The following is a 12,198-nucleotide window of genomic DNA, read 5'->3' on the forward strand; positions in this document are numbered from 1 at the left end:
ATAGCAAAATTTGCAGATGACACTAAAATAGGCGGGAAAGTAGGCAGTGAAGGGGATATAAAGATTCCACAGATGGATATCGAAAGGCTAGAAGAATGGGCCAAAATTTGGCAGATGGAGTTTAATGTGGATAAATGGGAGGTTATCCATTTTGGCAGAAAAAATAAAAAGGCAAATTATTACCTAAATGGAAAGCAGATTCAAAATGTGTCCAGGCAGAGGGATCTGTGTGTCAATGTTCATGAATCGCAGAAATTCAGTATGCAGGTGCAGCATGTAATGAAAAAGGCAAATGGGATGTTGCCATTTATTGCATAAGGGCTGGAGTATACAAGTGGAGAAGTGTTGTTGCAATTATATAGGGTGTTGGTGAGACCACATCTGGAGTATTGTGCCCAGTTTTGTTCTCCTTATTTGAGGAAGGATGGGGTGGCATTGGAGACGGTTCAAAAGAAGCTCACCAGGGGTTGATGTATGAGGAGAGATTAAACAGTTTGGGCTTATACTCGCTGGAGTTTAGAAGGATGAGACGGGATCTGATCAATGTGAATAAAATTTTAAAAGGAATTGATAAAGTAAATGTAGACCAAATGTTTCCTCTTATGGGGAAATCCAGAACAAGAGGTCACAGGTATAGGTTGCGAGGTGGTAGACTTAAGACTGAGGAAGAGGAGGAACTACTTCCCGCAGACAGAGGTGAATTTGTGGAACTCGCTGCCCCAGAGCGCAGCGGAGTCTGAATCGTTGAATGGTTTCAAGAGGGAGATAGATAGATTTCTAATTTTAAAAAAAGGGAAAGAGGGATATAGGGAACAAGTGGCAGATTGATTTGAGACCAGGGAGAGATCAGCCATGATCTGATTGAATGGTGGAGCAGGCTCGAAGGGCTGAATTTGCCTAATTCTGCTCCTAATTTCTATGTTCCTATGACCATGCAGAGTCAGGCACTAAATCAAAAAAAATCTGAAGTTATCCAGTTTGGCCAGGATGCTGATGAATTCAGGTGGGTTTCACAGAATCCCAACAGTGCAGAAGAAGCCATTCGGGCCCATCAAGTGTGCACCGACTCTCCGACAGCGTCTCTGAGCCAGGCTCTCTTCCCTGCCCTATCCCCGTAAGCCCACACATTTCCCATGGCTAATCCCCCTAACCTACACATCTGGGGACACTAAGGGGCAATTTAGCATGGCCAATCCACCTAATGAGCATTTATGATCTGCAAGTAGTTTAGCACACGAACACAAAGGCTATTCGGTAGATGCATCGCTTAAGTGTGAAAGTTCAATTGCCCAACTTAAAGAAAAAGTAAGTCTTCATTTGTATAGCACGTTCCGTGAGCTCGGAATGTCCCTAAGCACTTTACAGACAATTTGGAAGATCAGTCATTGTTTAACTGTAGGAAACACAGCAACTATTTTAAATAAAAACAGAGAATACTTGAGAATCTTAGCAGGTCTGACAGCATATGTGGAGAGAGAATCGAGCCAACGTTTCAAGTCTGAATGACCCTTTGTCAGAGTTAATTTAACTGAAGAGCATGCTGCCATAACAACAACAGGATAATAATGTTGCTGAGGGATAAATCGTGACTGGGACCCCAAGTAGAACTCCCCTGTTCTTATTTGGAATAGTGCCGTGGGCCTCTTTTCTGTGCATCTGAGAAGTTTTAGGGTTCGTCCAAATGACTGTACCTCTGACAGTGCGGTACTGGAGTATCAACCTACATTAGGTACTTTTGTTCCTGAAGTGCACTCTTTCCTAGAGGACCAGGCAAGAGGGGGACCCTGAGACAGGCAGCACCTAGAGAACTAGTGAGAGGGGGACCCTGAGACGGGCAGTCAATAGCACCTAGAGGACCAGGCAAGAGGGGGTCCCTGAGACAGGCAGTCAGCAGCACTTACCAGCCTGGAAGGTAACTTTGAACAAGAGTGCTGGGAGTCGGGTGAGTGAGGGAGTTAGGTGAAGAGAAGAAGCTTTTGCCTTTTTTAACTCTTTTGCCCCGTAGGAAATAGTTCTTACTCTACTGCTGGGGAAGTGGCACAGTGGTTAGCACTGCTGCCTCACAGCGCCAGGGATTCAGGTTTGATTCCGGCCTTGGGTGACTGTCTGTGTGGAGTTTGCACATTCTCTTCGTGTCTACGTGGGTTTCCTCCGGGTGCTCTACAAATTCTCTCTGGCCTAACCCATCGGCAATCTGCCTTGAACACGTGATTAATGTACATTCATAGAATCCCTACAGTGGAGGGCGAGGCCATTCAGCCCATTGAGCCTGCAGTGACAATAATCCCATCCAGGCCCTATCCCCATAACCCCAAGTATTTTACACACTAATTCCCCTGACACTAATGGGCAATTTAGCATGGCCGGTCAACCTAACCCACACATCTTTGGACTGTGGGAGGAAACAGGAGCACCCGGAGGAAACCCCAAACAGGCACGAGGAGAACGTGCAGACTCTGCACAGACAGAGACCCAAGCCAGGAATTGAACCCGGGATCCTGGCACTATGAAGCAGCAGTGCTAACCACTGTGCCACCGTGCTGCCCACAGTCCAAAGATATGCAGGTTAGGTTGATTGGCCACATTAAATTGACCTTTAGTGTCAGGGGGACTAGTTAGGGTAAATACGAGGGGCTAAAGGGATAGGGCCTGGGTGGGATTGTTGTTGGTGCAGTGCTGATGGGCCAAATGGCTTCCTTCTGCACTGTAGGTATTCTATGAAGTGAGCTGGTGAGCATCTATATAGTATTTTAAAGTTTAAAATACTATACAAACTGGGAGGCAAGGTTAATAAAATAAAATTTGTGAAAATGAAAATAATTAATTGAATAAAGTAATTAAGTAGTTAATTAAGACACATTAAGGATGGCAGGACAGGACTATGTCATGAGTACAGCATGAGGGAGCTCCTGGATGCCAGTGTGATCCAGGGAAAACCCCATCACAGTAAATGTTTGTGACTCAAGAAGCTTCGACATTGAGATGGAGGCTGAGCTGCAGACACTGCTACACATTGGGAGAGTTACCTGGACAGCTTGTACCAGGAGGCAGTCACACCCCCTTAGGATAGCGTATTCCAATTTGGTCGTTGGTCAGGGACTGCGAGTGAGGCAGTAAAGGGGACCCAGAGGGCAAGAATCTCAGCCTGTACAATTATCCAGCAGGTTGTCTCAGCTTGTTTGGGTGAGAGTGGGGAATGCAGAGTGGATGGGCTGATTGACCATGGCACTGTGAACATAAGAATGTAAGAGCTAGGAGCAGGAGTAGGCCATTTGGCCCCTCGAGCCAATAAGATCATGGCTGATCTTTTCGTGGGCTCAGCTCCACTTACCCGCCTGCTCACCATAACCCTTAATTCCTTTACAGTTCAAAAATCCATCTATCTTTGCCTTAAAAACATTCAACGAAGTAGCCTCAACTGCTTCACTGGGCAGGGAATTCCACAGATTCACAACACTTTGGGCTTTCGAAGGAAGCCATTCAAGTGGGGGGAATAAAAGGAATGTATTTGATTTATTATTGTCATATGTTTTGGTATACAGTGAAAAGTATTGTTTCTTGTGCGCTCTAAAGCCAAAGCACACCGTTCATAGAGAAGGAAAGGAGAGGGTGCAGAATGTAGTGTTACTGTCATAGCTAGGGTGTAGAGAAAGCTCAACTTAATAAAAGGTAGGTCCATTCATAAGTAGTGGCAGCAGGGTACATTATTGTGAGGGGATTGACACCGTTCTCTGCAGCAAGGAGTCAGAGTCCAGAAGGCAGTGTTGTCTACCCGGTGTCAGGGTTCGGGACATCTACTCAGCTGGAGAGAAACTTGTTCGGTGACAACAGGAAACCAGATCAACACCGGTGTGATTGCTTTGCAAAGAAGATTTTTTAAAAACCTCAAAATTCTGTAGTTACGCTGGATTTGGAATAATCACAGGGTAAATCTAAAACACAATCTCCATTCTAAATCTGCTATAGGTTGAACAAAAGAGAATGGGTTGGAATTTTGTACACGCCACTCGCTATCCAGATTACCGCAACTTACTCAGCTCACATCAATCTCTCAGTCTCAAACCCCACCACACAAACAGTTCAGTGGAGGGATTAGAGTAGCTGGATTGCTCCCACTGGCAGCAGAGTTAGAAGCCAGATTTCAGATAATTGGCAGTAGTAGTAGAGGGGAAATATATTTACATGTAGTCAGTTGTTACGAACTGGAATGTACTGCCTGAAAGGGATATGGAAGCAGATTCAATCAAAACTTTCAGAGGGAATTGGGTATATATACTTTAAACATTGTGGTCTAAATTTTCTGGCTGTTACAGTTGGCAGGATCTTCCAGTCCCGCCAATAGCCAGCCCCGCCGCTGGTTTCCTGGCGGCGGAGGGTGCGAATAACAGGAAAATCTGTTGACAGCAGCGGGGCTGAAAGATCCCGCCACTGGCCAATGACGGGCCACCTCCGCCACCATAAAACACACCATTGGTGGGGGGATGTCCACTCTGTGTCTCCTGCCAACACAAGATGGCCGCCAATACGCATCTGCATGTGCGCATAAACCGATGATGTAATTTGCAGGAGACAGATCCAGCAAAGACCCGATTGTGATCTCCATCCCAGCAATCTTTAAAACATTCAACTTTCCTCTTTTATTTCACACACAGAATGCTTGTAATGTTCAAGCAAACTTGGTCATTGGTTCAATTATTTCAGAGTAATCATTGGTCTGGCACTCTTTTGGCACCAGAGGTTAATGAACACAAGTTTAAGAGTTGTGTTTTTATTCCCTGTGCTAATCAATGTCGGGTAATTCTATGAGCTATTTGTATCAGTAAATGACAACATGGTGCTGAGCTCTCAGTTTGGAGAAGACTTCCATGTTGAGTTGGCGTTGTGCTAATGTAGGGTCCGTTCATTTCTTAGAATAGACGTAGGCAGCACTGGTCCAAAGTTGAACTTTTTTATTGAGCATCATTTAAAATTAACACATCAGTAAGTGAAAGAGGATTATTTGAGAGAGAGGGAGGGGGAACCAGCAGAAGCTAGTCCTAATACAGACTCGATCCAAACCTTGGACAGGACTGAACTAAACAGATAACTGCTACTACAATACATGAATTCTTATCTGTCCAATGAAAGAGCTGGGCACACACCGTCTCCAACTTGGAAAAAACAATTGGCAGCTGTGTGACCGTGAAAGCTATGTTTAGTGCCAACATTGTATTTTCAAATGTAGTCAATGTCTAAACTCATCCCAGAATTCCCAGCTGAGTTTTAAAATGTGGCCAAGTTAGCTTTAAAACTTAGCATAGTTAGTTACACAGGCAGAAATACCTTAAAGTGAAGTCTTTTAACTGAAGCGAACCATACAAAGGATCCCACAGCTAACGAGTATATGTTTACACTCCATTGCACGCAATGACATCACAGAGTAAAACAATATAACTGTTGTCAAGGCCTTGCATGCGCAAACGCAGCTTACTTTAAATGGAAAACAAATCTGGGCTATGGAGAAAAGAGCAAGGATGTGGGATTAATTGAACAGACACACTGCGTTGAGTGGTGCCTTTCTGTGCTGTAATACCCTATGGCTGCGGTGTTTTTCGAAATATAATTATTTGTGAATGGCATTCCCGGAGCACAGTGAACCAGTTATGGCAAAGTACACAGTCTGAACCAACTGAGAACATGTGGGGGTTCGAGTTTCCTGACATTATAGTTAGCAGCTTCGCTGGGCTCTTACCTTTTCTATGACCTTGTCCACCTCTGTGCCGACTGGTGAATAAAGGATTTTGGGATTGGTGGTCATTAGGTGCACCAGTAGTCCGAGGTTGCGTTGCTCCTTGCTGGTGAAGCCCAGTGAACTCATGTTGCCCTGTTTCAGGGCCTCAGGTTCTATAGTTCTGGATCAAATAAGAGAGAAAAATAAGTACATTGCCGAATGCCTGTCACAAGAGGGATAGCAGCAACACATTGCAAATAACAATAATTAAAATGAACTCTGGAGTATCTTTTCTAGTAATGAGTTCTGGGAAGAATACTGATAAAAATTCGGATTCATTTTAGAGCCACTGGTTGAGACAACATTAAAAACCGATAACGTGGATATGTTTTTATTTCAGATTCCCAGCATCTGCAATATTTTGCGCTTCATCAAAATGCAATGTTTTGTTTGTAACCAGGAGGCCTTGAAAAAAACTTCAGGACCACTGTTGTACAAGAGAGAGAACAAACATTTCAGCCTTTCACTGATCATTGACCAAAATCCACATATTTAAATGAGAATAAAAATGATGATAACACACTTTAGCAAAAGGTTATTCCAAGAACATTTTTGCTAGTTACGAGTGAAATTGTTTTCCAATGATAAGAAACACAGCAAAAAGGGTGTCACACAGTTTGGGAATCTTTTTGCCATCTGTCCATTTTGAGGATTTAGATATCAACAAAGCCTTGCCTAGGAGGGGTTAAATTCTCAAGTCAGTGACCCACCCCAACCTCCACCCCAATGTTTGGGAATCCACTGGCAGACAAATTCGCTGGAATTCTCTGGTTGTTCACGCCAGTGGGATCATCCAGTCCTGCTGAGGGTGCACCCCGCTGTGCGTTTCCCAGTGGCAGGGAGTGGAATCAATGGGAAATCCCATTGACAGTGGCAAGGCCAGAAGATCCCGCCACCAGCGAGTGGAGCCCGGCCTCCCACTGCCGAGAGAAAGGTGGCTGGGAGGCCAGAGGATGTGTATTTAGTATGCAAGGCAGAAAGTTATTTCACTTAGGGACCAATCACTAGGTTATTCGTTAGCCAAGTCTGATTATTCATTACTGTTGACAAACCCTATTGATCTGTGAGAATCATAGAATAGAATCCCCACAGTGCAGAAAGAGACCATTCAGCCCATCACGCCTGCACCAACAACATTCCTACCCAGGCCCTACCCCCGTAACCCCTGCTAATCCCTCTGACACTAAGGGGCAATTTATCACGTCCAATCCACCTAACCAGCACATCTTCGGAGAAGGGCTTTTAAAACTCAGAATACAGACAGGGAAAACGTCAGCAGAATATGTATCTATCCCAGGCAGTGGGACAGCATGCAGAGAGATTGGTCTGACAAACTGAGCATGACAATCTACTGAAATAGGTTCGGTGATCATATATTCTGGGGAAAGGTTGGCATAATGGGAATGTCATTGGTCTAGTAATCCAGAGGCCCAGGCTGGTGTTGTGGGGATATGGGTTCAAATCCCACCCTGCCTGCTGATGGAATATAAATTCCACTGGGGCCATGGATTTCTGTGCACTGACAGTTACCCGGGGGAGTGCCATCTCCTCGCAGTCCATTCTAGAATGCCACTGTCAGAAAGGAGTTCCAATCTGCCCCTTCACCAATGGAGGTTCAGGCCACCAGAGTTCCAGTGAGTTCAAAGGGAAATAAAAAATAGTAACTTAAATTTCTATCCCTCCCACGACTAAAATCTTTTAAAAAATATTGTGGATCGATATCAGAAAAAATAACTGTTTTACAAAATCAATAAGTTTATTTATCAGTGTCACAAATAGGCTTACTGCAATGAAGTTACTGTGAAAATCCCCTAGTCGCCATAATGGACTTTATTTCATGTCAGAACACAGGATAGAATGTGTCTATCATACTAAATGTATGAAGGGAAATGGTGGGTGAATGTTGATGTGTAAATTAATCAACAATGTCTCTCTGATGAGATTAATTGAAGCAAACTCAGAAGAGATGAGAGATGGATGCTTAGTGATGGACAATGGAATATATAATTTAAGTTTATTTATTAGTCACAGTAGGCTTACATTAACACTACAATGAAGTGACTGTGAAAATCTCCTAAATTCACACTGAGGGAGAATTTAGCATGGCCAATGCACCTAAACAGGATGTCTTTCGGATTGTGGGAGGAAACCGGTGCACCCGGAGGAAACCCACGCAGACACAGGGAGAACGTGCAGACTCTGCACAGGATGTGACCCAAGCCGGGAATCGAACCTGCGTCCCCGGCGCTGTGAGGCAGCAGTGCTAACCACTGTGCCACTGTACGGGGCCATGAATTTGGTCCATGAATGAAATAGAGATTGAGAATGTCAAAAATTGGTCATGAGAATCTCTTTTATATCAATTTCCCCCACAGTAGTAGGTTGATGTCAGTGAGTAGTTTTACCTGTTATTCCCACAGAGGATTGGCTGAAGACCAGCCCAGAGTTGGACAAAGGCTGAAAACTGAGTGTGAGGATTCTCCTTCTCAGCCTCCTCTCCCTCCTCCGAAGTAGCATTGGCGCTGGTGAAGTTGCCGCTCCAGCTGGTGTTGTTGGCAGCAGTTGGTGGGCTTTTGCCAGCACAGGCCCCCTTTGGGAGCAGCCTGGCCAGTCCTGATAAGGCATCGACATCTTTCAGAATCTTCTCCACCTCAATGAGGTCTTCGAGTAAGGCCCGAAGGTGATGCTGAACTGCTGTGCTGTTCACCTCGTTCAACTTGAGCTGCACGTGGGGAAGAAAAGAATTACACCACAGTCGCAGCAGACATCCAGCATAGTAGATCATAACCAGTATAACCATTATAACCAATAGATTTTAACAAATGTGGTAGTTATTCGCATTACATGACACATTGTGTGATCTTACGCCACATTTTCATGGTAGTGAAGTTGGAGAATTTGGCAGCCAACCAAATCTCCGTTCACTGCGGCAGGATGGGAAAATCCCATCGTCGTGAACGGTGGTAAGATTCCGGCCATACAAAGAACAAAGAAAAGTACAGCATAGGAACAGGCCCTTCGGCCCTCCAAGCCCGTACTGATCATGATGCCCTAACTAAACTTTAAAAAAAAATCCTTCTGCCCTTATTTGGTCCATATCCCTCTATTCCCTCCCTATTCATGTACCTTGCAGATGCCTCTTAAATGTTGCTAATGTGCCTGCCTCCCCACCTCCTCTGGCAGCGCGTTCCAGCATCACCTTGTGGCTGAACCTTGTGTTATGTGTCAATGTAAATTGGTATTTCGGGTTTAATTCCCAGGTTAGTTAGCAAACTCTCTTCCAATTTTGCACATTTTAACATATTGTCTTTTTTAATCAAACGCCCCAATGTCAGGGGGTTACTAAGACACCACAAGGTAGGTCACCACTGAGGACTTGGTTGACTTATGTGCAATGTACTGTTAATCAGATACACTTGCAGCGTACATTAATAGAAATTAAGAACTTGAGAATCCAGACAATATTTCTTTTTGTCAGACTACTCATCAGTGTTTAATCATATGAAAAATATTGGTTCCAATTCATCGCTCTAACATGTATCCTTGGGGCAGCATGGTGGCTAGCACTGCTGCCTCACAGCACCAGGGACCTGGGTTCAATTCCAGCCTCGGGCAACCAGCTGTGCGGAGTCTGCACGTTCTCCCCATGTCTGCGTGGGTTTCCTCCAGGTGCTCCGGTTTCCACTCACAGTCCAAAGATGTGCGGATTAGGTGCATTGGCCACGCTAAATTGCCCCTTAGTGTCCGGAATGCATAGGTTAGAGGGATTAGTGGGGTAAATATGTGGAGTTATGGGGATAGAGCCTGGGTGGGATTGTTGTCGGTGCAAACTCGATGGGCCGAATGGCCTCTTTCTGCACTGTGGGGATTTTATGATTTCAACAGGATAACTGTGCATGTATTTTAATCTAAGGATTGTGTTGAAAATTGGACAGAAGTTAATACAAGCATGATAAACATAAAATCCATCATTCAATTCAGCCTGATATTTAGCAATTCACGAATATCCTTTCTCACCCAGTTCCCCATTCTGTCTTCACACTACGCTGTATTGTGTGAAACCTGCATACAAGTCTCTCCACAGCATATCCTGACAATAGAAAACTCAGGGAAATCAAAGTAGACCAGCAAAGAAGTGCCGTCACGGGGAAAAGATCTGAGTGGGGAAATAGGGTGCTAAAATACAGGCCGATAATGTTACACTTCAAGCACTATTTCCTGAGACCATGGGTGGAACTTCCCCATTTTTCTGCACAGGGTTGGGCAAAGCGATGTTGAAACCGCCAGCCCCAATGGCAGTGTTCTCTGCCGTATTGCTGGCAACTTTTTTAAATGCCACCCATCCCCTCTCAACACCCCAGCCCCTGCACTTCCCCCTGAACACTGCCTGCCAAGTGCATGTCGTGGGAGATCAGTCATAATTCATGTCAGATTCATGTCCCCACAACAACGTGAATGAATAATGTAACGGAGGATGATTATCAGGCGTAGAGGCCTGATCATTAGATATAAATTTATTCTAATGGGGTTCCCAACACTGAACATTGGGAATCCTGTTGCATCACTGGCGGGGGGTGGGGGCAACTGCAACGGGAGTTTCCACTGATGTTTAACACGATTTGGGCCTCTTATGAGATTTTGCACTCCCGTCATGATTCACGCCTGATTAAATATGAGCGCAAAATCTCGGGTCGTGTTTTTAGGTAGTGACATTCTATGGCCACTTGAATCATTCTATGGCCACTTGAATCAACTCCCCAATATGGTAAAACATTTGAAATCAGTTTTTATAGTTCTGATATCTACACAAGCTATAAATAACCACAGACCTTTTGCAGCATGTTGTATGTTATGAATAGCCATGAGAGGCGCTGCAGTCAATAATGTGCAGAAGAATGGATGGCCAGAGTGAGTTACTAGCATACCGAGCGTGTTTAGGTGCCAATAGAAAGGATAACAGCTTCACTTGTTTGACACACTGGATCAAAACAAGTAAAGGTAGCACAGGATAGGATAACGTGGTCAGCGCAGGCTTGGTGGGTTGAAGGGCCTGTTCCTGTGCTGTACTGTTCTTTGTTCTTTGTTAAAGGACCCACACATTTGGAAACATCCCTGACTTCCTCTGTGGTTTTCTTTAGCTGACACCCTGCTCTCTTACTTGTTGTGAAATGGAAGATGGTCCAGCAAACATTTAAGAATTATTATTTACACATTTTGATGGTGAATGTACAACTGAAAAGGAAATATCTTATACAGCAATGTTAATTATTGGATTTGATTCAGTTCCAGAAATTTTGTAGTGACTGCATTACAAACCGAAGCGCTTTAGTAATGACGCAACTCAGTGGGGTGTCCTTGCTCTGACTGTCAATGGAAAACAGTCTCCAACACTAAAGGCCAAATTTCATTTTGTTTTCACAATTGTAAGCAACATTAGTAGGAGGTTATGAGTCAGAGGCAGGGTGGGTGTGATTCACTGGGAAGCTCATCTAATCTCTAAGTTCAGTTGACAACAAGCACTTCAACTTCACTCTCACCATTCATCAGAGCCAAACCCCTTGAGATTTTCTCATAATTGCTCCCACGCACCGAATTCTCCATCTGAACTTTTCAGAAAATACAGGGGCGGGGGGGGGGCAAGTTTGTTCCGAGCCGTAAGCGCTCAGATCACCACCTGACGGAACATCAACACACGTACTTCTGTAAACAGAGACTTATTGCTGAAGCCTTTTGGTTTGCACTCATCAGAACAACCAGAAGAACGCCAAATTTCAAACAATTTCCCAAACTCCCGGGGTAATTCAAAACAGCTGCAGGACTCGAACATAACCCTTTTGTTTACAGAGTGCCAATGCTTTCTCCATGGCAATGCCCCAGTCAATCAGAGTTGAGTTGTTGACCAATCAGCATCCTTTCCTCCTGCAGTGGAAACTGTTGTGATTGTTGGAAATTTGTGCTTGCCTGGATGTGTGCAAGACAAAAAGCTTTGACAACATGTCTCTGTTTTCAATAATATGCATTCTTCTCCAAAAGGGGTGGTGGAACAAGGTTTACACTGGTGAGGTCTTACATGTCGAATTCTTGGTTGCAACTTAGTTTTCATTGGTGAAAAAGCAGTACTGTATGCTACTTCAGGGTTAAAGTCGGCAGCATATCAGAGAGCAAGTCTCCTGAAGCCCTTTGGTGTGAGATTAATACTTTAACTACTAGTGTGTACATTTGAGATACGAAAATTTGTAAATCTATATCTTACTTCCAGGAATATTGTTACGAGTGAGATGCTTCATAAGACAGTTAAGCTTTAGACCATCTCTTTAAGTCGAGGTGAAATGTAGTGATGAAAAGGGACATGTGATGTGTAAATGAATGCCTGGGGACACCAGCTGGCACTAAAATACAATCCATCTCAAATCAAGTCAGGAGAGGCA

General features: G+C 44.3%; 1 protein-coding gene across 2 annotated transcripts in view; it reads right to left on the reverse strand.

Moving 5' to 3' along the window:
- abca2 (ATP-binding cassette, sub-family A (ABC1), member 2) overlaps positions 1 to 12,198 on the reverse strand; it is a 551,670-nt gene that overhangs the window by 209,062 nt on the left and 330,410 nt on the right. For both annotated transcript variants that reach the window (XM_078226666.1, XM_078226665.1), the window contains 2 exons: positions 8,176 to 8,492; positions 5,732 to 5,891 (listed from right to left, as the gene is read on the reverse strand). In XM_078226666.1, the coding sequence (XP_078082792.1) occupies positions 5,732 to 5,891; positions 8,176 to 8,492 (477 nt within the window). The remainder of the gene's footprint in view (positions 1 to 5,731; positions 5,892 to 8,175; positions 8,493 to 12,198) is intronic.

This window comes from Mustelus asterias, chromosome 13 (assembly GCF_964213995.1).
Source record: "Mustelus asterias chromosome 13, sMusAst1.hap1.1, whole genome shotgun sequence".
In the NCBI taxonomy this organism is placed as follows: Eukaryota; Metazoa; Chordata; class Chondrichthyes; order Carcharhiniformes; family Triakidae; genus Mustelus; species Mustelus asterias.